The sequence below is a fragment of the Neolamprologus multifasciatus genome, chromosome 15 (assembly GCF_963576455.1).
Source record: "Neolamprologus multifasciatus chromosome 15, fNeoMul1.2, whole genome shotgun sequence".
In the NCBI taxonomy this organism is placed as follows: domain Eukaryota; kingdom Metazoa; phylum Chordata; class Actinopteri; order Cichliformes; family Cichlidae; genus Neolamprologus; species Neolamprologus multifasciatus.
In genome coordinates this window covers 4483920-4508174 of record NC_140453.1, presented here as the reverse complement: position 1 = coordinate 4508174, position 24255 = coordinate 4483920, and the positions used below count along the sequence as shown (strand labels likewise).

The 24255-nt window shown below is 39.3% G+C and overlaps 1 protein-coding gene and 1 long non-coding RNA gene across 4 annotated transcripts in view; one reads left to right on the top strand and one right to left on the bottom strand.

Annotated features, from left to right (window-relative positions):
• LOC146501347 (uncharacterized) overlaps positions 1–12470 on the bottom strand; it is a 44168-nt gene extending 31698 nt beyond the window's left edge. For both annotated transcript variants that reach the window (XR_014869528.1, XR_014869527.1), the window contains exons 1-2: positions 12361–12470; positions 6402–6526 (exon numbers count right to left, since the gene is read on the bottom strand). This is a non-coding gene — a long non-coding RNA (uncharacterized LOC146501347). The remainder of the gene's footprint in view (positions 1–6401; positions 6527–12360) is intronic.
• On the top strand, positions 12424–23584 carry fermt1 (FERM domain containing kindlin 1). Of its 2 annotated transcripts, none has more exons than XM_085133679.1 (16): positions 12424–12536; positions 13972–14131; positions 14746–14843; positions 15930–16065; positions 16194–16331; positions 16809–16992; positions 17096–17198; positions 17268–17375; positions 19127–19258; positions 19393–19442; positions 19819–19943; positions 21899–22005; positions 22215–22439; positions 22533–22657; positions 22751–22892; positions 22993–23584. In XM_085133679.1, the coding sequence occupies exons 2-16, from the start codon at positions 13981–13983 to the stop codon at positions 23164–23166; spliced, it is 1998 nt and encodes a 665-aa protein (XP_084989805.1). In that variant the 5' UTR covers positions 12424–12536; positions 13972–13980; the 3' UTR covers positions 23167–23584. The 2 variants fall into 2 exon arrangements, with proteins under 2 accessions (XP_084989805.1, XP_084989804.1); XM_085133678.1 differs by lacking the exon at positions 12424–12536 and adding an exon at positions 13545–13696.
• The last annotated feature ends 671 nt before the right edge of the window (positions 23585–24255 follow it).

Below are 24255 nucleotides of genomic sequence, written 5' to 3'. Positions count from 1 at the left end.
CTAATTAGAGATGACAATTACTCGCATTGTAACATGGTTACAAAATATACGCTTTCAAATCTAAGATTTTACACACGATGACATAATAAAAATGATTTAGTCATTCCCAGATCTGAAAATGAGGGAAATACAGCCTCAGATAAACAACAACACATGAGACAAAATGCAGAAGCAGTGTGTGTAAAACTACGCACACCCCATGTGTAGGTAGTAAAACTACATTTAGCAACAATAACTTGATTTGTATGATTATCATTTCATTCTGTCATATTTTAGAGGACTTTTGACCCACTCTTCTTTTCGATGCACTTTTAGTTCTGTGGATTTTTTTTTTTTGCACATCTCTATCCCACCACAGCATTTCAGTCAGGTTAAAGTGTGAATTCAACCAATGAAACACCTTGATTCTTTTCTTTTTTAGCCATTCTGTTGCTTATTTGCGATCATTGTCCCATTGAAAGACCCAGTTTCAGCCAAAAGACACTCTTCCAGTCATCTTGTGGTTTGTGCAAACCTAAGTTGGGCTGCTATGTTTTGTTTTTGAGAGAAGAGGCTTCCAAACAAACCATACTTGTTCAGTCTTTTTCTAATTGTACTGTCATGAATTTTAACATTTAATATGTAGAGTCTAAGATGTAGCTCTTGGGTATTTTGCAGTTTCTCTGGCTACGTTCACACTGCAGGTGTTAATGCTCAATTAGATTTTTTGATCAAATCCGATTTTTTTTGTCTGCTTGTTCACACTACGAATAAAATGTGACAGCAAACACGCTCTAGTGTGAACCCTCAAAGCGTCTCGCATGCGCAAAAGAAGACGTCACACACAACGCGCTCTGTTTAGACCCAGAGCAAACAATATTGTTTAACTGATGGCCTTAATATAAAGACTCGTTTCGGACTTTACGTTTCCCAATTTTTGCTTTAAGTTATTTTGTTATTTACATATGGCCTAATAATGATCCTTATTGCTGTTTAGAGAGGAGCGGTGCTTCAAAGGATAGTTGCAGATTTCTGTCAGAATCTGCAGATTATACAGTACAAATAAAAATTTTTACGTTGTCTTCCCAACAGTTTCACTAACATCTACACTGGATGGCCAGGAAGTGTTCACGATGCCTTCTCAGGTGCTTCTCTGGCGCTGATAATTGGCGTCGTTTGGTACCGGGCCGCGAGAGTTGAGGCTCAGGTGTGAAATGTATGGTTTTCAGGGTTTTTGTCGGTTTTCAGCGTTATTTTGTCATCGTTTTTATCGTTTACTCGGTTTCCCTGGGTCTTTTCACGTGTGTTATGAATAAATCTTCTTTTTTTTCGGTACCGGTACTAGTTTAATTTTTGTTGTATTTATCCGCGACACCTTAAAAGGCCGGTCCGTGAAAATAATGTCGGGCATAAACCGGTCCGTGGCGCAAAAAAGGTTGGAGACCGCTGACGTAAAAGACGGATTTAATGCGACACGACCGTTCAGCAGTCGCTTTCTAAAACATCAGATATGTATCGGATTCAGCACCACAAACGAAAGTGACCCAGGTCAGATTTGAAAATATCGGATTTGTGCCGTTCACACTGTCATACCATGATCGGATATGGGTCGCATAGGGTCAAAAAATTTGGGTTTGATGCGCTTTCGCCTGCAGTGTGAACGTAGCCTCTGAGTAGTGCACAATCTGACCTTGGGGTGAATTTGACAGCCACTCTTGGGAAGTCAACTGTCTTGAATGTTTTTCAGTTGTGAATAATATTTCTCACTGTAGAATGACGTCAACTTCAACTTCGAATTGATTGTTGTGCAACATTACAGTGACTTTAAGGGTAAAACAAATGATTTTACACATGCATAAATCATCCAAGCAGTTGATTTATGCATGTTTATTTCAAATAATGTTGATTGTGTTGTCACGGCATAAAATGTTTTGAGGAAACAGAAGAAACATTTATTAAATGCTATCTGTTATGGGGTTTCATCTGCGGTTGAAATGGACCATCAAGTCACCACAGCTTTTGGTTCACATGAGTGAACTCCCTACAAGATTTCTTCATTTTCAAAGCTGCGTGTAACACAGAGAAGCTATACAGCACTACAAAAATGAGCAATAACTACAAGTGCCATGGCAATGATAAATGCTTCACCATATTTACTGAGGTGGATAAACTCTGCTACAGCAGCTTTTTCCTTTTTTCCTCTCCTTTTGGATGGAATGGAAAACCAGTAGCACTTGGTTTAACCGCATTTAACTTTGCATAATTGTTCCCAAGGTTGCTGTTTTTTATTTCTAGGCTTTCTGTGCCAATATAATTCAATCTCTGTGGCCAAGCCAAATATTTGCAGCATGGCTTATGCTTCTAAACTGAGCTGTAGTGGGCAAAAGTGGTTTTGCCTCGCCACCAGCACTGCACAGACAAGGCAATAAACAGATTCGCTGCTCATCAACAACAAATCTGCTTCTAATCACTGATTGTCAGTGTCATTCCGTCCTCTATTTTACAATAAAATTTGCACGATTAGATCAACACGCAGTCGTCCAGAGCACTGAAGTGTTATTATGCTTCAATCCACACCTTGCTCGGCACTGAACCTCATGCTGGATGGCTTGATGCAGCTGTTTATTACTCCGCTGGAACAGATGACACAAACTAGAGGGAGTCAAAGTCATTTACAGTTAGTTAAATTCCCTGCTGAGAGGCCTTGTTAAATGTTTCTTCCACAGACTTTGCTGGGAAATATTTGCAATGGTTTCCATCCAGATCTGGGTCATTCGGTTCCACATTCACTGCACAGGTGAGCTGGAGCAGGTTTGTTTGGCATTGGTCATTGGCTGTCCTTTCCTTTCCACAGGGCTGGGAAAGCAGTACCACAAACAGCTTGCAACAACAAGAGATGCTTTTGTCCAGGTTACCGCAGCGAAATGACACCGCTAAGCTACCTGCTGCCAATGTTGTCCAGGTCTCCCAGGACAGTCCCTGGGGGCTACCAGACCTGCTGCAGGCCAGACAAATACATTCAGAAGGAGAGTGAGAGCCCTCGGGAGAATAGGTAACACTGTCAGCCGGTTGTTCAGCTGCAGCATACAGATGAAAACAACCTCTTTCACATGGAGTGTATTTTGGCTTTCAGAGCTATAATCATAGATGATTAGCCTAAGAACTCAATTCCGAGCGGGGACTATTTCTTATTCCTGTCACACTGTCAGAAATTATATTTACCTACCACTTTTCCCAACTGTCTCAAGACATAAAGGGCAACTTCACTGATCAGTGGAAATCAGGCAGGGGTGTTATATTTATTTTAAATATTAAAAGGCTTCACTTCATTTCACAGTGTATGTACAGGTTCACACGTATGACTGCAAGACAGCAGGGATGCTGTGGTGTTCCACATGGCACATTCAGGCCAGAAAAGAGAGAGCCTCAAATCACAATTTTAAAAAACAAATTAAACTAACAGTTTATAAGGGATCACTTAAAAGAACCCTAACCTAATGCGACATATGCTTTAAATGTTGAATAAACTTGCAACAATCAAACAAAAGCCAATGAAACCTATTTTGGTGTCTTTTAAGCACAAGAGAGACGTCTCGAGAGGAAAACAATACCATCCAATCAGCAGCCGTATCCTGCAGCGATCTGTTGCAATTGAAAAAAAAAAACTGTTCAATGCGGCATCATTTCCTTAAAAAAACAAACAAAAAAACACTTTTGTATGATATTAATATGGCAAATTAGTTCAAAAACCTGAAAAAGTAGTAAGTAACTTATTAGACTGCGTTGTGTATACTTGATAGAAAGGCTAGGTTTATATTAGGGCTAAAAAATCAAGTTCTCCCAGTACATCATCTTGTTGCCAGACCACATCAGCTGGTGGCTGAAGTGATGCCATTCTTCATCCATCTTCATTTGCTAATTCAGTTCATAAGTGGCTGGAGCCTATCCCAGCTGTCATGGGGCAAAGGGTGAAGTACACCCTAGAGAGGTCGCCAGTCTATTGCAGAGCTAATACAGAGAGACACACAACCAGTGACACTGAAATTCAAACCTATGCAAATTAATTTCCAAAGACAAAGTTGTGCATGTCTTTGGAAGCTGGAGTACTTGGGGAGAACCCATGCAACCACGGGAAGATCCAAGCCTTCTTGCTGTCAGGTGAGAGTGCTAATCACTGCACAACCTTGGTTTCAATCTGCATTTTGTAAAATCAAATCTTCTGTCTATAATCGCTACTTTAAATCTCCTGTCACTAATAGCCAGTATATGTGTGTGTGCACACGTGCATGCATGCATGTGTGTGTGTGTGCATGTGTGGTTTTGCATGAGGTTTGGCTTTTCATTTATGTACATGGAATAAAAGGGAGATCCCCGAACAAAGCCATACTGCCAAATATAAATTACTGCAGATGGAAACAACAGTTCCCCTTTGGCAATAATGATGGACCAATTCACTGCCACAGCTTCGTTCACAGTACAGTGGTCCCTCGCTATAAGGCGGTTCACCCTTCGCGGCCTCGCTGTTTCGCGGATTTTCTTTGTGCAAGCTCGTCAAATTTACATAAATCTTAAAGGCAACCCCGGATGCATTTGGCTTCATTCTATAATACTGAACTTATTTTTCTACGAAGGTTTGAACTTCGAGAGCGTTTAAACAAGAGAGAAAAGTGTGAAAATGTTTATGCCTGTCTGAGAAAAGAATACAAAGTGTGTAGTGATGCGTTTTTACAGCCTTAAAACATCTATAATAATTGTAAAAAATAAAGTTGGCTACTTCGTGGATTTCACCTGTCGCGGGTTATTTTTAGAACGTAACTACCACGATAAACGAGGGACCGCTGTAGCTGAATAATTTGGTTAATGCATAATCACAATAATTCAAATGGTTCTTTAACTGCATATTTTATATACACAAGGACAGTTATTTTTTATTTTTGCATGTTTTTGGTTTTTGTTTTATGTTTTATCCTCTTAGGAATATTTTCATAATTCTTTTCATTTATATTTAATCAACACAAATATTATTCTGAAATATCTAAACGAAGGCTTCACTGGTTTGTTGTTTGTTAAAGACTAAAGGACATGTTCAGGACTGATGTCACCCCACAACAGGTGCAGCCCTCTCTTTGCTCTTCTAATACTCATCTCCCTTCTACAGATCAGCATAGGTGGTCCCTCTTTTCTATAGGACCCCTATGTTTCTTTTACCACTCCCCTCAATTTATCCCCAGTTCTATTTCCCAGTCTCACTGAGGTGTCAGTGCCAGAAGAAATGGGATGCGTATTTCTGGGCGCAAGCTGCGAGTTTACCATAGCATATTTTTATCACGAAAAGCCAACATGGAATAGGACGGCCATGCACAGCTGCTGGTCTAATTTGCTCTAAGCATGTACAAATAGGACGGCCCACACAGACCATAAAAGTGGAGTGGAGGTTTTGCTCAACGCGGCACTTTTGTCTGACCAGAGGCAATGGGACGCCTTCCAAAGAACAAACAGATCACAAAAGAAAAGAGAAGCGAAAACACACAAAGGCACTCTCACATGAGAGTTAGGAATACAGTAGAAGAACTCAAGAAGATGGACTACTGCTGCTGAGCTGTTTGAAGCAATGTTTGCAAAAGCGAATTCCCTTTTATGCTGAATAGATGAGGTTGTGTCCTCATTAAATTCTTAAGAGTGGCTTCTGATAAATATAACAATGGGATATAAAAAATAACTTGTTTCTTCCTTTGATTTTTTTTTAAATTAATCAAGTCAATGTTGATGAACATCAGAATGTAAACATATAAATCCCCTTTTTCTGCTAACAAATTCTCAGCACTGCTTTTCACCTTCAGACCAATGCACCTCCTGTTCATTCTCCATACATTTTATTGCACCACGGAAACTTTTATTTTCTCTCGAGCCAATTGCTCTGGAAATCCCCTGTAGATCCTACAAGTCTTGAACGTTGGTGAAAGTATATACTACATGCCCGCGCATGAATTCACACACATGTACAAGCACACGCATACACACCAAACGGGCGTGCTTACATATGTCTGAACGGGGTTCCCCTTTAGACACCAGATAAATAACTAACTTCAAACAGTAAACTAGGTGCTAATGAACTGGATCCTGACAGGGTTTGCTTTCCGCGAGCAAGGACCCACCCCACAATGGATTCATTCACGGGATCTCAGCCATGGAAAGTGTTGGTAAAGTAATCCCACTAGAGTTTATGTGACCTTTTCTAACTCTCAGTACGTCTTTCTCCTGTCGTGCCTTTAAGGCTCGGCCAAAGAAAACACTGACCTGCATCAGCTGATACAGGCAGAGGCGACCCATATTTGCATCTTTCAAAATGGCACCCATTCACAACCGGTTGGCAAATGCGGTGAGGAAAGGAACACAACGCCCAGCTTCCTCTTGCGCTGTACCTGTGAGATCAGTCATGGTCACTTCAAGGTCAGGGTCAGTGGTTGTTTCTTCTCTCTGGGTCTGCAGCACTGGACGTGGCTGAATGGCATCTGAATGCTTCCGTGCAGTCCTCAACATGCGTGACCTGCAAGAAAATATGTTATTTAATCTTCAAAAGCACATGGGCAATGTTCCCACTGTGTGTCTGTGTGAACTGACAGACCTAATAAAAAAATCGCACCATTGCTTGTGGCTTTATTCAACGTATTTGAGATATTTCTGCAGGAACAGCAACGTCAGCCACTTCAAACTTTCATGCACACCTGCTGAAACCGACAAAGTATCGTTTTCAACAGCTAAGGACTATGAACTCATCGAGTTTAATATCTGAAAATGTCATCCATGTGTTTTAATTTTGCACAAGCGGGAGTATCTGTCCTAGGCGAGCGATCACTGTCTATCCACATGTCTGTGCTCATTCATATCTTTTATGCTTCTGGGCAGCAAAGCGATGAAATACTGGCCCTGACAGGTAAAGCGATATGCTATGCGATGGAAGTTCTTTTACAGTAGCCCATTTTCAGAAAGAAGCTCGATATTTAAACATATGATATCCTGTTCCAAACCACAGTTCAGAGCAGCCTCTCTTCTAAATGCGAGGGTCACACTGCACTGACAACCTGTATTTATGGCTATCTGACCTGACACCATGAAGTTTTATTTCCATCAGATGTTTCCATGCAAGAAGAAGTGAACAGGGGGGGAAAAGGTATATCTATGTTGGCTATTGCGCACGGAAAATTCTAGTTTAATTGAAAATCCATGAATTTTTACTTTCAAATTCCCCCCCCCCCCCTTTTTTAAGTATTTAGAATTTTTATGGGATTGGCTTTAGCTTGGTAACATTTTTCAATTTTTACAAGGGTCCAGTGGTTCTCAAGCACAACCGTAAGATCCTTTTACTAAAGCGCCTTTAGCTCCACCCGTTTAAACAAACAATTATTTTAAAAATAAAAGAGCCTTTCTGCAGGGCTTTCAGTGCAGTTTAAGGATTACATAATCTATCAGATTAGAGTTGGAGCTATTTAGACAAATACAGACACTTTTCATCAACTCATAGACTGTTTAGTCACTGTGTGTTACACTGTACATCAGTATATATATTCTCTATTGATGATCACACCTCGCCTGCTTCAACTCTCTTGACTGAATTCAAAATGATGCTGACATTTACAGAACAAATACCCCGCATGTTCTTCTTTGTTGAGTTTTTTTCCCACTTTACTTAAATAAATAACGGTATGAAATTTCATGAGAGCTATGGGGTATCCATGGCTTAAAAATAAATCAGTTCACAAGAAGCAGACATGATTTTAACAGCTTAAAAAAAAACTTATAACACTCTGCAGGCCATAAGGATGTTTAGCCTTTGTTCCCCAGAGTCCTGCACTGTCAAGAGCCTCTCTTGTGCTGTTTCTCAGGGTTTCTGACCCCCTCAGCACCTAGTCCCACAGGACAAAACATGTGGTTTTGTTGGATTGGAAAAAATGGAGAGTTCAGCAGGATGCAGAGGCATAGGTGCAGGGGATATAACCTTATAAAAACAATACCTTTGAACAGTGTTTGAATCAGTATTAAGCCATGAATGAGGCCTCCGCTGACACGTCAAAGAAGACGGTGAGGTAAGTCAGCTCCTTGTTGCATTCGTTACTCCCTCTCACCTATCCCACCTCCCCATCGCATGCCTCAAAGAACACCCCTTCACCCTCCCCGAGCCCACCTCACCCCCAAAGCATAGGGCTCGACGGCATGAATGGAGCATTGTGATGCGTCTCCGTCACGGCAGTGAATGTTTTCACTTCCATTTGATCCGTCGGCGAGGCTGCTAATTGGGTAAGCGTGTTCCCAGGTCACCGGGAGGTTTCTCTTTCCATAAATACAGAGCACCGGCGAAGGCTTCTACAGATGTTGTTTCCCACCCGCTTCCAAGTAGGTTCAGACCAGCTTCAGGGAGTAGATGTAATTTATTGTGTCTAAAACCACAGTCCAAAAGCCTTCCTTCTCTTTCTCTTCATTGCTCTAAAGACTACATTTTATCATTCTCCCAGGCAACGTAGCATAGGTGATGTTTGTCCTTTCCTCCAGCTCGGACTGTGTGTACCAAGCTGCTCTTAGAACCACAGGTGTCATGATGACATGGGCACGGTGTCCAGCCTTGACAGGTCCAAATTATGTTATTTTCCATTTATCCTTAAACCAATGACACGGTTTATGAGGCTCAGGGTTTATTTGTTTGTTTTTGTCATGGAATTTACATTTCCTGTCTTACATAAGGCCTCAACACAACCTCGTGTGCCAGCACTAAACACTCACAGCAAAAACAGAGAGCTTTGACAAACTCACATGCATGTTTGCTACACCTAGTCTTTGGTGTGTGTGATAAAAAAAATTGAATAAAATGGTTAGGGGGCCAGAGAAAGTAAAAACAACACCTTGACCCTTCAACCTGAGTGTCAAGGTTTTTGCCCGCATTGGCACTCAGCATAGCAGGATGAGTGGTCCATGAGTACTTTCCAATTCCTAGGCTGTTCTTCTGCACTAGAGTCGGACACCAGACTCGGATGGGACAAGTAACAGTAGTCTCTCAGTTAATCTAAAAATATGATTTTTATTCTAAAAAAGCAAAACAAAACAAGTTTTTGTGAACCAAGAGATGGCTTGCACAATTAGAAAGCAACATTAGTCTCCTTTTGAGATATTACAAACAACTTTATTTGCATTATCTCAGTTGATTTAACTCCATCTAATGTTGTGGTAACTTTAGTGGCCACTGTCAGGTCTTTCTTTCTGTCTCCAGAGCAAAAATTTTAAAAAAAATCATTAATAAAAATTTTAAAAATAAAATAAAAATAATGACGTGACATAATTTTAACTACTTTAAATGCTCACTCGGAATTATATTTGTCCATTATATAACATGAATTCAAATATTAAAAACGCTATTTAGTTTACTGTTTCATTTAGTCATTTAAAGAAAGAAATGCCTCCGAGCCTTCTCTCTTCCAACACTGGTGTGGTCAAATGGCGCCACCATGTGGTAGCAGAGGTGTTATCAGGTTTTGAAGGGCCATTGCTTTTATTTCTTTTTTATCTTTTTAGTTTCAAATAGTTGTACAGCACTTTGTTTGAAAGCGCTTTATAAATAAAGTTATTATTATTATTATTATTATTATTATTATTATTATCATTTCCTGCAACAAGACTGACAATGATTTCAAATTGCATTTGTCTCTCTGCAAATATGTGCAGTCATTAACAGTATTTCAACCAATGCATATGTGTAAAAAGAGATATAATTGATACAATTCGGGAGTATAAAATTTCGTGATAGAAAAAGCTGTTGTTAGGTGTGATTTTGCCAGTGGAAGGCTGACAAGATCTAATAGGTCAAAGTTCACAGTGTTGATGATGTGACAGAGTTGTTACGTCCTTTTCCATGAAGGAGATGCTCTTTCATTCAATTTAAAGACATTTATCTTAAAATATAACAGCTTGAATTTCATAAATATGACTTATGCGAAAGCAGCTGTATAGGAAAGTTAGCACATTCATCTTTCCTATGGTGGCGACATGAGGTTGATGTCCCTGCCCAGTTTTAGAATCCATTTCACTCTGAGGCGAAAGTATAGATAGAAACCAGGGGGTGGCAGGCTACACACATGGGCTCACTTCATGCCTAAATGACTAACAAAAAACCACGAAACACACCTACATATTAAAAGCTACAAAGCTGGCTGTAATTCAGCGTGGCTGGGTGGTTGTCAGTAGAACACCATCTGTACAAATGGTAAAAAAAATGCTAACCATCTTTCTTACTGATGTGTTTCATAAGCTGGCAGTACGACTATGTGGAAAGGCAAACTCAAATGATTCATCTTGATTCACTCATTGAGGAGGATGTGGGAATTATTGAAGGTGGGCTGATCACTTTGAGGTATATAACTGTTTGTGCTGTTTGAGGTCTGTAACTTTAAAAGCCATTTAAACAAAAATAATAATCCTGTTAGGATTACACCATCCATTGAAAACATTACAACTTACAAATGGACCCTTATGCAAGGATGCATTTATAAATGCAACTTTAAATGTAAATACAATAAAGTAATAGTAAAAACAATAGAAAAAAGGACAGTCTATCTCTCCATTAATCAGTGGTTAGCAATTTAAATGCAGTAAATGAAGACTAGGGGCAATGCTCACTTCTTCAAAGAAGAAACAGGTTACACTTTATGGATACACTCACCTGTTGCTCATTTAGACTGTCTTTCTACCTGTGGAACAACTGCAGAGTTACTTCACTTGTGCAGAAATGATCAAGGACAAAACTGGCAGGAGGAAGTCTCTTTTTGGATCTACAATATTATCTGTAAATTTAAGCTAATGTCAATTTTATCCCATGGTTATCTGAACAAAATGACAATGAACAACCCGTGCTAATGCAGTTGCTGCTAGCTAAAATACAAGATTGTAATATGGGTGCCATACTGAGGGCAACTGTAACGGCTACAATCACAGGCACCTTGTTTGCTTGAATGATGACACAGACATATTTCACTTTTAAAATGAAAATACATGCTTCTTTGTATAAAATGCTGACTTTTATATGTGTTAAACCAATATTACCCTACATATTAGTTAAGCCACAGCTGCCCTAAATTAAAAGTATTGGTAATTACCAAAATTATTTTTTATGTTTCTGTAATGGTTAATTCACATGCATGTACTATTGTTAAACCAATTATTGTTGTTATCCGTGAATTTTTAAAATTTTCTGTTTAGAAAAAAACAGCAGAAACAGGCAAATTATTGATTTTTGATTAAAACGCCATGTTACAGTTATTTACTTGCATTCGTGAACAGAAATAATTAATTTTATTTCTAGTACTTCATTTATTTTGGTCTCCTCAAAGAAGTGCTGAAATTTGGATATAAATACATGAATTCAGTCCAGTGAATTCCATGATTTCTAGTTTTAAACAAGTTTTTGACAGATTTCTAAAATACATTTTTTCTTGTTTTCATGAGAGGTAGTCTAATAGACAAATAAACAAAAACAAACAAACAAATATACATAGTATGCGTTTTTAAATAAACATATAAAATGCTCTTCACCTTTTTTGTGTTATTTTGCAAAGCTCTGTTCTGTCATTTGGTCGTATATTACATGAGTAATAATATTTGAGTAAAATGTACTTTTTATTGACATCAGAAAATAATATCGAATTATCACTGGAACAATGGCCAGGTCTCTTGGAAAAATAGAAAGAATATTTCTGCCTTGAATATACAACCTAAAATACCCAACATCTAAACAATCTGAAAGTGCATAGGCCATTATTTTGAAGATTTCTTCAGTTTGAGACACAGTGGGTTAGCATGATGTATTTTTAGTGATACAATTTCCCTCATCTACTCTTACAATTGCCTCCAAAATGGGCAACTGTAACAATCTGACTTTTTTGTACGATAGTCTTAGTAAAAAGATATTAACAGTACCATGGTGAACATTTTTGTTTCTCAAAAAGATGATTAGCATTTCAAGTAGTCTGTAAATTATGAAGGTACATTTTAAAACAACAAAAAAAAAAAAAACCTCTCTTAGTATAATGTCAAACCAAATTAAATTTAATAACCTCGTGCTGCAGTGTTGGTTCTACTGACATCTCTATTTGAGCCAACTAAGAATTGCCGTTTTCTTGTTATTTCCACAAAGTGGTAACAAAGTGACAGTATTAGCTAAGTGGCTGAGTATGTTCACTGAAATATTTTTGTTAGCATTGATAAACTTGCTAGCTTTAGCTGGTCTGTAGCTTTTAACCACTGAGACGGACAGTATGGTAGTTTGTTCATTTTATTTCTCATATTTTGCTGAAAACAGTTAAACAGCCGTCCGTATACTGAAGCTGAGAACAAACTCACCTCTGTGGGATATTATGCTACGTGCACCTCGGCCACTTCCTCCTACGTCCCCACCTCCGTTCTCTACCTGTGTGAACTGGGCGTGTTTTACTCCCAAAGGAGCCTCATTCTCGGGGTCAGTCCACTTCCCAAGAAAATATCCAGGAATTGCTCACTGGCAGGAAACTTAATTTAAGGTAAGAATGGGTTTCTTATTCTCGGTTGGGAAATTTGTATATACTTGATAGGGGGAGACGTGACCGTTATTTTACTACGGAATTTGATCTCTGACGATGAAAAAAAAAAAAAATCACAACACATGATCGCGATGACCCTGTTGAGATTTATCCGTAGGCCTATATAGGGCTCCCAAAACTGTTCTGGGAATCCTGAATTCTTGGAAAGTTTCTGTTTATGAAAGTTTCTAAAGAAAGTTTGCTATCATTTTTCATAATTTTGAATGATTTAAGGATTGTTTCTGAGCTTAGTGACTATTTACAGTGAATAAGGAATCGCTGAGGCCTTTTTTTACGTGGTGTGGGCGTCCTGTATGAGGAGTTCCAATATGAGATCTCATTAAATTGTATATTTTTGCATGAATATATTTGCTTTTCTCTTATTAAGGCTTTTGCATTAAAACAAATTTGCTGTCTCCATCAGTTTTTTTGCAGCTAGTGTAATACTATGCCAGTGAATTCATCATACTCCGACACATCTCAACAAGCTTTCCCTCAGCAGGCATGCAAGCTCCAACTTTTTACTGCACCCTACAGCAGCGCATAGTGCAGGAAGGGAGCAGCACAAAGAAAGCAGAGTGTGTGTATATTAAAAAAAAAAAAAATCCATCATCGCGACAACACAGTATCAAAAAGTCACTGATATACAGTGTTGCGGTGAATAGTTCAGATTAGTTTGTGTCAGAGTTTTCATGTCTTTATTTCCCACATTTCAGAGCTCAGATGTGATAAAAACGTAGGCTGGTGCAGTGTGTGGAGATTGTTGTTTTGTATGATCTCTCCTGCACCAGATTCGTGTCCCTGCTCGTCACACATTCCACTGCTGTGCTGCTCCTCCTCCCCCTTTCCTTTCTTATCTGCCTTATGTCTTTTATCTATCACTCAACCTTATTAACATCAACCAATCAATCCCCCAGATGTGTGCTGTTATACTAGGTTGTGACTGCGCTCTGCAGTCTGATCTGTTTTCCTTCCGCCCGTCGGTGTGTTCGCTGGTGTCTTATTTATAAATGGTATTGAGTGAGGAGAGTAGATCGGGGGCTGCAGTATCATTGCAGAGACACTGCAGCAGAAGCAGAGTTCGAATCTACTCCATACGCGGCCACTCAGAGACAGAAACAGTAAGGGATGTGTGGTGGTGAAATCTTTGCCAAGTAAATCGGGATGTTGAGAAACACTCAATCCTCTGACTCAATCCCAGATATTTCCTTATTATCCGAACAAACGGGATCAGCAAAATAATCCACATATTTTAGAGTAATTCCCCTCACTAAGTGCTTAATTAGAGATAGTAGTTTCCTTCTAAGATCCCCTGTGCTGTGCCCCTGTGGTCGCGTTCACTAAACCTGTGAGCACCCCCACCTTTTTTTAAATAATCTCTTCATTGTCTTTTTAGAACAGGACCATGGTTACACCTGCAAAATATGGAGACACATCGTGGCAGCTATCTGTGCAGGTGGATCAAAAAGAAGGTGACGAGTCCATGAAATTTAAGATGAGGGTGATGGGAGACTTGCACATCGGTGGCCTCATGCTTAAGCTGGTGGAGAAAATCAGTAAGTGTGCTTAGCACGGATGTGTTTCTGCATAGTGGTTGGAAGGAATTTTAAAAGTGTGTAACTACAAAGGCTAACAAACAACCTCAACAGCTCTGTTAGGCAAGCCACACCCTTGTTTGAGCTGCATTCTTCTACACTACAGTGCCATTGTGTTGTCACAGTGCGCCAACTTGTGTAGCCCCAGGGGCCAAAGTTCAGCCAGTCTCTGATCTGATATCAATTTACGCTCCTCTATAAACACAGAGGAGCTAATGTGGCTAACTTGAAGGCAACTTTATGGAGGTGATTCAAAGAGCATGGGACATAATAAATGACTAAGCGGCTTGTCATCAACAGATGGATTTCAGCCCAGCACCATAATATGATGTCAGGTAGACTCATTAAACCACACCACCTACACAACCGTGGGAGCGGAAAATATTTGTGACGCTAGCAGATGTAGTTGTTGGTGAAGTATGTTACCTACGGAGCCAGAACCTCCCCCTGAAGGCTCTTTAAACCCGACATGTAAATTAGTGCAATAACTTGATGTGTGAACTACCCCTTAAACCTGACATGTGATAATAATATGCGGGTGATAAAATGTCTTACTTAATACGTCTGCCTTGCAGAGGCTCCTCAGGACTGGTCGGACCATGCTTTGTGGTGGGAACAGAGGAAATGCTGGCTGCTCAAGACCCACTGGACTTTGGACAAGTATGGGATCCAGGTAAGATGAATTCTTACACCCAAAGGAATGTGGAATTAAAATATCCAATGGGAAGGTGTTCTCCAGTCAAATCTGGCTAAATAAATTGCGTGTGTAGAGAGGTTTTATATAACACGTTGGAAGCTATTAAATAAAATTATATCCTCCCACTTAGAGAAACTCTTATTGACCTATTCACTGTAGCCAAAACCATATAGGTACATAATAATGTTTCATATCTTATCCAGTCAAGTAATGTTTAAGCCCAAGTATAAACCCTGATTCCAGTAATGGTGTAAAAAATGTGGACAAAAACACCAAAGTATAAATTAGACAAAAACGCTTTAATATTTATTTTAAATCTCCATTAGTTCTACTGCAACGGCAGACATTTTTTACTACATGCACACCAACATGATATTGATAATACTGGGTTTCCAACACAAAGTAAATATACAGGAGATACACTGGCTTGACACCTGAAGTGTCATGGCTACTGGACGGACTCACATGCAGACAGTTCTTTCTTTGAGAACAAAAGGGGATTATTTATTTACAACAGGGATCACCTCAGTGCTATATATGTGTACAGTGAGTTGGGAGGGGAGCCCTGGACCCCACACACGCTTCCTCTTCCACACAGTCACCGTCACAGCTCCTCCGCACACATGCACACCTCTTCAGCCGCACTCGCTCCGAAACTCCACACACGCTGCCACACCCGGGCAGGTCCCGTGATTTTGTCCAGAAGAGGGATATCTACACACAGAATTCAATATTAGTTCCACAGCAAAATACACACAGGGGCGTCTTTTGATAATGCCGAGAGCACGAACTCAGGAGGTTCAACGTTCCAGCGGTGAGCTGTTCTGTGCCACTGCCTTAAATAGCAGCTGGGGAAATCAGCCAGATCAGCAGCAGGTGGAGACAATCACACAGGTGGTGGGCCAAGAGCGAGAGCCCGTAACGAGCTCCACCCAGGCAGAGAGGAGGAGGAGAGACAAAGAAAACAAAAACAACAACACCTGTAGCCAGCGTGAGCCAGCCAGAGAGACACGGGGACCGTGACATGAAGCTAATATAAATACAATTAATTTTGCTACACAGGCTGATGCTGAGCTGCGCTACACACCCCAGCATAAACCCCTGCTACTGCAGCTTCCCAATATGAAAACCATCCAAATGACCGTCAGCTTCTCCAATGTGGTCTTCAAGACGGTGACAGACATCTGCAGAATACTCAGTAAGCATCTCTGTTTCTTCTGATTGCTCTCTCCTGCACTATTATAGCCCTGATTTTGAATGCCTAAGTTCAAGGTTCAAGTTCCTTCCCATATTCTTCCTGTCTGCTCCTGCTTTGCACCATTTCAGACATTAGAAGACCAGAAGAACTGTCACTGCTGAAGCCTCCGGATGATGCCTCCAAAAAGAAGAAGAAGAAAGATAAGGACTCAGAGCAGGAGGAGATTTGGGACATAGATTTACTCAGTGGGGGACCAAGTGGAACAGGTAAAGAAAAAGATGTGCAATAGGAATAGATGGTCTTTCATGTGCCTTGAAAGACTCTCTAAGCCTATCTAAGGGAATTGGTGCAGTTTACAACGATATGTGCATCTGATTCATTACTTTCTGTGTGCTGCATTTTGCTGCAAGTTCATTTAACCTAAAGAAAAAAAGGTATATAAACATACATATTTTCAAGGTATATGAATGGAGCATCCCCACCTTAGTTTAAAGTTTTGCACGGTATGTAGTGCATCTGTGATCTGACAGGGCACATTTCTCAACAGTGAGATCTGACAGAATTGTTCAGTATGCTGCCGTGTTCTCCAGGAACACCCACTCTACAAAGTTCATACTCTGCACCATTTCCAAGTTATATTCTAACTTTGGCTGATTTTAAATGCAGTACCTTTATATTTAGTATAAATATGAAGATATGTTGAATCTTAGCTAATCATTAGCCCTTTATTTCCCCCAAACTAGGCCCCATGTATAGTAAGACCATGAAAGCAACCTATGACCCAGAGAATGGGATGCCAATGTCTGCCACCAGCGTTTGGTTTGGAGAAAATCCTCTTGCAGAATCTCAGACAAACTTGCCACCTGGCGAGCTGGCCAAGATGTATCAGCCATTGTCACTGGTGGACAAAGCAGTCAACAATGCAGGGTAGAAACTGACCGGATTTCCTATCTCAAGCTGATTATTATACATTGAGAGATATTTCTTTCCCTAGATAAACATTTGATTTTGTTGTTGTTATAATAAACAGGTGGTTGGACTCATCCCGTTCACTTATGGAGCAAGACATTCAAGACTATGACAAGCTACTACTGCGCTTCAAGTACAATGTCTTCTTTGACATCAATCCTAAGGTAAGAGATCCAAGGTGAAGACAAAAAAAGGAAAATGTTGAACTAAAACCGCATGTTTCTGTGTTTTAGTATGATGGCGTCAGGATAACCCAGCTATACGAGCAGGCCCGCTGGTCTATCCTGTTGGAAGAGATAGACTGCACTGAAGAGGAAATGCTGATGTTTGCATCTTTACAGGTGAGAAAACTTGACATTGCAGAAAGCAAGCAAATGATTTTTTACAGTTGAAGTTGTTTAAATGTGATGCAATCATTATTGTTTGCTTGCATATACTACGTGTGGAAGATTATTAAATGGAACCCTTGTTACCCTTCGCAAGAGGATGGTTTGGTTGATGAGTGTCAGGGTTAATGAGAAAACTGTTGTGTGGCCCAATAAAATAACTTTAATAACAAGAAGCACTTGGAGAGCACAAACCTCCTCCAACTCAGCTTACTATCTATCCAATATTTCTTTTTAGGGGAATAGTTTTATATTTAGTATATTTACATTTTGTTTCTTTGTTCTTTTTAAATGTACTTTTAGAGCTTTGCAGCCAAACCAAGAGCCACGTGCAGGCTTTTGTTATTTGCTCTGCTGAAATCCATTTTAGTATACTTGACAGTTTTTGCATATAATTGTTTTTTATTTATGTGGATTTAGTAGGTGTGTAATATTAATTTCACTGTTTAAATGTTAAGTAATAAATATTATTTTTTACCTCCAAAAAACACATTTTTTTTTACATGTATTCAACTTTTTATGTATTTAAATGGTTATAACCTGTTACTATAACAAAGTTATAATAAATAATGAGATATTTAGAATATATGTCATTCATACTCACAGGATCAGTAGGAAACAGTTTTAAATAGCTCAGAATAGCATTATTATCACTTTGACTTTCTGATCAGTGTATTGATTTTGAAGTTTTAATCATGTCACATTGTGTTCATTTTTATGTGGCACTTTCTATATGCTGATAATAAGTTATAAGGCTTTTTGTCAATTTTCAATTAAGAGTTTTAATGGCTTGTTAACATGACCTTACTCCACACACATGCTAAGTTTTACCAGGATTCATTCAAAACGTTTGTTGTGTTGACAGACAGAATGCCATGCCAACTGCACCAAAAACACAACTTTCTTGGCAGAAGTAATATTATAGAACTATATTTCAAATTTCAAGATGCTTCACATAACAAATTACTCCTTATTCATTTGACTGGCTGTTTTTGGATAAATGCTCAGATTTGGATCCTGAGGACTATAAAGCTATAGATTGTATGTCATTATACATTACACTAGTATGCCTTGTTTTATGAGAAGTGTAAACTTTCCTTTGGTAAAGCTTTGAAATGAAGATCACGACATGCAATTCTTCAGGGCCACAGTGATGCAGCTTTTTTAGTCTTTGATACAGTTTGTGTTTTTCTTAACGCTCATAGTACAGCAGAGTGAGGTGGGTGCCTAAATCCATCTGAGGACATGTCAGGACATGAGGAAAATCCCAGTGGAAGAGGAGGAAAGGAGGGGGAGGCAGGGAAACGAGTCATACAGTTAAAGACAGAGTAGCAGAAAAGCTAGTATGGTAATAATTAGAATGCCCCAACAGACACAATAGGAAGAAGCTGATTATTACCTGGTGTTTTAACTGCAACATGATGAGTGTCCTGATTTCATCCCATCTCTGGTGACTTCAGCTATTATTTTGCAACGACTGGGACAGTGATTCAGAGATCACAGATTCAAAGGGAATGCTGCACTCACCTACACATTGGTGCAAAGGCTGGCACGCTGGGCTGTGCTCAAACCTCCCGCTGACTCATGCCAGCCTTGCATAACCTCCTAAGTCATGTCGGAGAACTTCATTACCACTTGTAGTTTTTAAGCCCAGTGCAGATTCTTAGCTTTTTGAGATTCCTAACCAGAAGTCTTTGTCCCAACAGTATCGCATTTGTAAACTGACCGTGTCCACTGAACCTCTGAACAACTCTAATGAACCGGAAATTGATGAAATAGAGGCAGCCCTATCCAACCTGGAGGTGACACTCGAGGCCGGACACACAGACAAAATTCTGGTAAACATATTTTTAAAAACCAAATGTTTTCACCTCTGTTGCAGTAGAATACCTGCTCTGAAGCTGAGGTTGGTAGACAAGCCTTAGCTAATTGCACGCATGGGATAATTGACAGTTGTTTGTCTTGCCCCCAGGAAGACATTACAGACGTCCCAGAGCTGGCAAATTCCCTCCGACTGTTTAGGTAAACCCAACTTTAAATATATTACATTTATATTGCACAAAGATGCTAATCATTCATCATCATAGTAATGTGTGTGCATGCTGCCCTTAAATAACCAAATTTAAGGTTTATAAGATCAACATTTGTTAGAGATCAAAGGCGTACTGGATAAACATAAAATATTCTGTTTTAAAATTCATTTTGTGTGTTTTTGTCTCTGATTCATGCTCCTGTTTTATAATGTCCCCGAGGATATCTGATAATTAATGAAAGGCTCAAACAGAATTGCTGCTCTGAACGAGCAGCCTCCGTTATTAAAAAATAAGACTTTATGCACATTTTAAAACATTTAATGCAGTTTTGCTTAAACAAATGTACTTTTTCAATGCTAAATCAGGCCAAAAAGACTGACGCTGCGCCAATACAAAGAGTACTGGTTTGTATTTAAGGACACCACCATCTCTTACTACAAGAACAAGGAGGCCTCCAGTGGAGAACCAATAGAGCAGTTTCACCTCCGAGGTCAGTAAAAAAGAATTGTGTGAAAAAATTATTAATAAGTTTGAATTTAAATGGGCCCTATTATGCTTTTCTTTATTCCATAACTTTATTTTACATTATCAAACATGGCGATTGTTTCAAATAAAGAGCTCTGCATATATATATAAGGATATATATATGCGATCCTGTGTACCAAAAGTTCAGGACTCACACAGCATACCTCCCTATAGCTTCTCTCCTCCTGTCATCCCCCCAAAACCTCATCCTAATGGAGACTGTGTCTACTCACAAACCACCAAAAGGAATTAGCAACAAATTATTTAAGCATAAAAAGACAAAAAAAGAACTCCACCAAAAAGTAAAAGTGTTAAATGTGGATTATTTACCTTTAGATATCTCTCTTCTAAGTCCCTGTTAGGCAAGGCAAGGCAAGTTTATTTGTATAGCACAATTCAACGACAAGGTGATTCAAAGTGCTTTACAGAGACATTAGAAACAAAAACAAATAAAAAACATGATTTAAAATTGATTAAAACAAGCAAACAAACTAACTAATTAACAAACAAACAAACAAAACAGTATATAAAATCAAAACAGATAAAATCAGAACAGTAGATAAAATCAGTAGTTAAAATGTAAGTTTTGAAATTTAAGCTTAAGTGCGGATTTGGTGCTTTATTTAAATACAGCTGAGAACAGGTGAGTCTTCAACCTGGATTTAAATAAACTGAGTGTTTCAGCTGATCTGAGGCTTTCTGGGAGTTTGTTAGTAGATAATGTAATGATAATAATCAACATGTTGATTTTTTTTTTGGCCTTACAGAAACCTGGTTACAGCAGGATGAATATGGTAGTTTAAATGACAACACCCCCAAGTCATACTAATTGTCAGAGTCCTTAAAGCACAGGCCGAAGAGGAGAACTGGCAGCAATCTGCCAATTCAGCTTGTTAATCAACAAAAGAACCAGTCAGTTTTAATTAATTTGAAAGCCTGACTCCTAGCCTTGTAAATCATAATTAGAAAACAAAAAATAACACACAAAAAACTGCTTTATTTGTCATAACTACAGTCCTCCTGGCCCTTATACAGTTTCTTTCTAAATTCTTTGAGTTTTTATCTGATTTTGTGCTCCGCTTTCATAAAATAACATAGTGGGGGATTTTAACATTTATGTACCTGCTGAGAACAACACGATCTACGTGACATCATAAACACTGCATTTAATCTGTTATTAGAATCAATCAAAATGTAAATAAGCCCACCCACCATTTTTATAACACTCTGGACTTTATTCTGGCATGTGGCATACAAAATTAACAGTTAACAGGATTCCCCAAAACCTTCTTTACTGTAGGGGCTTTATCTTACAATGTAAAGCACCTTGGGGCTGTTTTTTTTTTTTTCTTTTGTAATTTAGTGCTATATAAATACATTTGAGATGAAATTTAATTGAAATTGCTGTTGGTAATGATTTCAGTAAGAGCAGATGTTAGTTTATTATGGTCATATAGGCACATAGCTAGCACATGGCCGGTCAAATCCTCTGTTTACAAGGAGCAGCCAGTCAGACAGTGGAAGAAAAGGAGGGAATGAGAGGAGCTAAAACCAGTTGTGGATGAACTGAAGAGCTGCAAAGACCCAGTACAAGATGAGAAAGAATTATGTTAAAGTATGAATATGCAAAGCTACATTAATAGAGACAAGCACTAAAAATACAAAGCTGGAAAAAAAAGGTTAGTCTCCCACTGAGAACCAAATGAGAATGATCATTTCCCCTCAAAGGCTAGAAAAACAGAGAACCAAAGTATTCTGATCATTTCATATATGATGTGAAATTGAGATATAAAATGTAATTCTTTAATATAATTTTTAAGCCGCCACAAAGACAGCAGTTATATTCTGTGACAATATTCTGTTAGAGATCTGTTGTATCTATCCATTCTTATATTACCATCTCCTCTTCTTGATTCCCAGGCTGTGAGGTGGTCCCTGATGTCAATGTCACTGAAAAGAAGTTCGGCATCAAGCTTCTGCTGCCCGTGGCTGATGGAATGAATGAGGTGTACATCCGATGTGACAATGTAAGCCCCATCTTATCATTCATATAAGTAAAGAGAATGTTTTCAAAGCAAAATCTTTACTTTTTGAGATTTTGTGCTTTTTTTTCTGTCAATACCAGTAAGTCTTCTTTATTTAAAAAAAAATGCCTTGTGTATAGTTGTGTATATAAACACGAGAAATTTGAGGCAAACTTTACACCTTGTTATTCTGTTCCTTCCCTTTGGACCAGGAAACCCAGTACGCTAAGTGGAAAGCTGCATGTGTCCTCGCTTCCAAAGGCAAGACAATGGCGTACAGCTCTTACAAAACAGAAGTGAAGCACATTCAATCTTTTCTGCAAATGAAGAACCTGGCGCCCCCTCCTGGTCAAGCAGCTCCTGACGTCGAAGCCATGGATATGAACGCCGAGTGTTTTGTTTCGCCACGATACGCAAAGAAACACAAGACCAAACAGGTTCGTCTTAGTTTCGTCATATTTTACTTTGCCGACAGCTATCTCTTTTTTTTAAGTATTATTATTTAATTTGCCTTTGATTTCTGCATCAAGCTGACTGCACGTATCCTCGAGGCACACCAAAACATAGCACAGCTGTCCCTGGTGGAGGCCAAGATGCGCTTCATCCAAGCATGGCAATCACTCCCAGAGTTTGGTATCAAATACTACATTGTCAGGTACGGTGAAAGGACTGATATAATAGACGTTCAATGTCATTTATGAATGATAATCCAAGAGGTTTTGTTTTTGCTTATTTTTCAATCATTCAGATTCAAAGGGAGTAAGAAGGATGAAATTCTTGGGATTTCATATAACCGCATGATTCGTATTGACATGTCCACTGGGCTGCCTGTCACCACATGGAGATTCGCCAACATGAAGCAGTGGAATGTCAACTGGGAGATAAGACAGGTGAGGGATTGTTTTTTTTATCCTTCATTCAGGACATTTCTGGTGTATTATCTACAGACAGCATTACTTTAAATCCTGAATCTCTTGTCTGTAATTACAGGTGGCCATAGAATTTGATCAACATGTGTCAATAGCCTTCTCCTGTGTGAGCTGTGACTGCAAGGTAGTCCACGAGTTCATCGGTGGTTACATCTTCCTCTCCACGCGATCTAAAGACCAGAATGAAACACTAGATGAAGAACTGTTCCATAAACTTACCGGAGGCCAAGAATGAGCAAAGATGTATTAGTCTATGCTTTTTTTTTTAAAGAGCATTGATCGCTTATTTACATTTATGTTACAGTGTGAAAATAGAGCATCAGCTAGCTGCAGTGGTCCATAAACACTGACCACATCAGTGACAGAAGAAATGTGATACCAAATCACAGTGAGATAAAGTGATATATTTTTACCCAGAGAAGAATGCTATGATCATTTTTCATCGTATATCTTGTTTTAATCAGTTACGCCAATGTTCCCCGCACTAGGAAAATAACGCTGTTCATGTAAATATGTCAAGACTATGTCAAAAGTCTGGATGAACTGATGTTTTCAAGAAGTACACATTTTTTTTTCCAGCTGCTCAAATGTATTCATTTCAAAAAGTAAAAAGTAATTAAAGGATTTTTTTTTTATTTTGCAACTTCTTTGACTTTTTTTTTTTTTTGGCTTACAGTTTTTATAATTGGTCCTTTTTTTCCGAGGGTTTAATGAGCTCGGTTGGACTGATACTTATATAGTATCATAGTCCCTTGCTGATCAGTCTGATCCTTTAAAGCACTACAAGTCTCATTAATCCAAATCGCTTGCACATTTTTGATTGCATGTTTCAGTCGCTCCCAGTAGGGCTCGCCACAGCGAATTATCCGCCTCCATCCCTCCCTGTTTCTTGCATCCTTCCTCTAAAACAGGGGTGGGCAATTCCAGTGTCCTGCAGGTTTTAGATCTCACCATGGGTCAACACACCTGAATCATATGATTGGTAAATGGCCTGTATTTGTATAGCTTTACTAGTCCCTAAGGACCCCAAAGCGCTTTACACATCCAGTCATCCACCCATTCTCACACACATTCACACACTGGTGATGGCAAGCTACATTGTAGCCACAGCCACCCTGGGGCGCTCTGGCTGCCGGACACTGGCGCCACTGGGCCCTCTGACCACCACCAGTAGTCAACGGGTGAAGTGTCTTGCCCAAGGACACAACGACCGAGACTGTCCAAGCCGAGGCTCGAACCTGCCACCTTCCTATTACAAGGCGAATTCCAAACTCTTGAGCCACGATCGCCCCACACTAGTGATTAGTTCATTACCAGGCCTCTG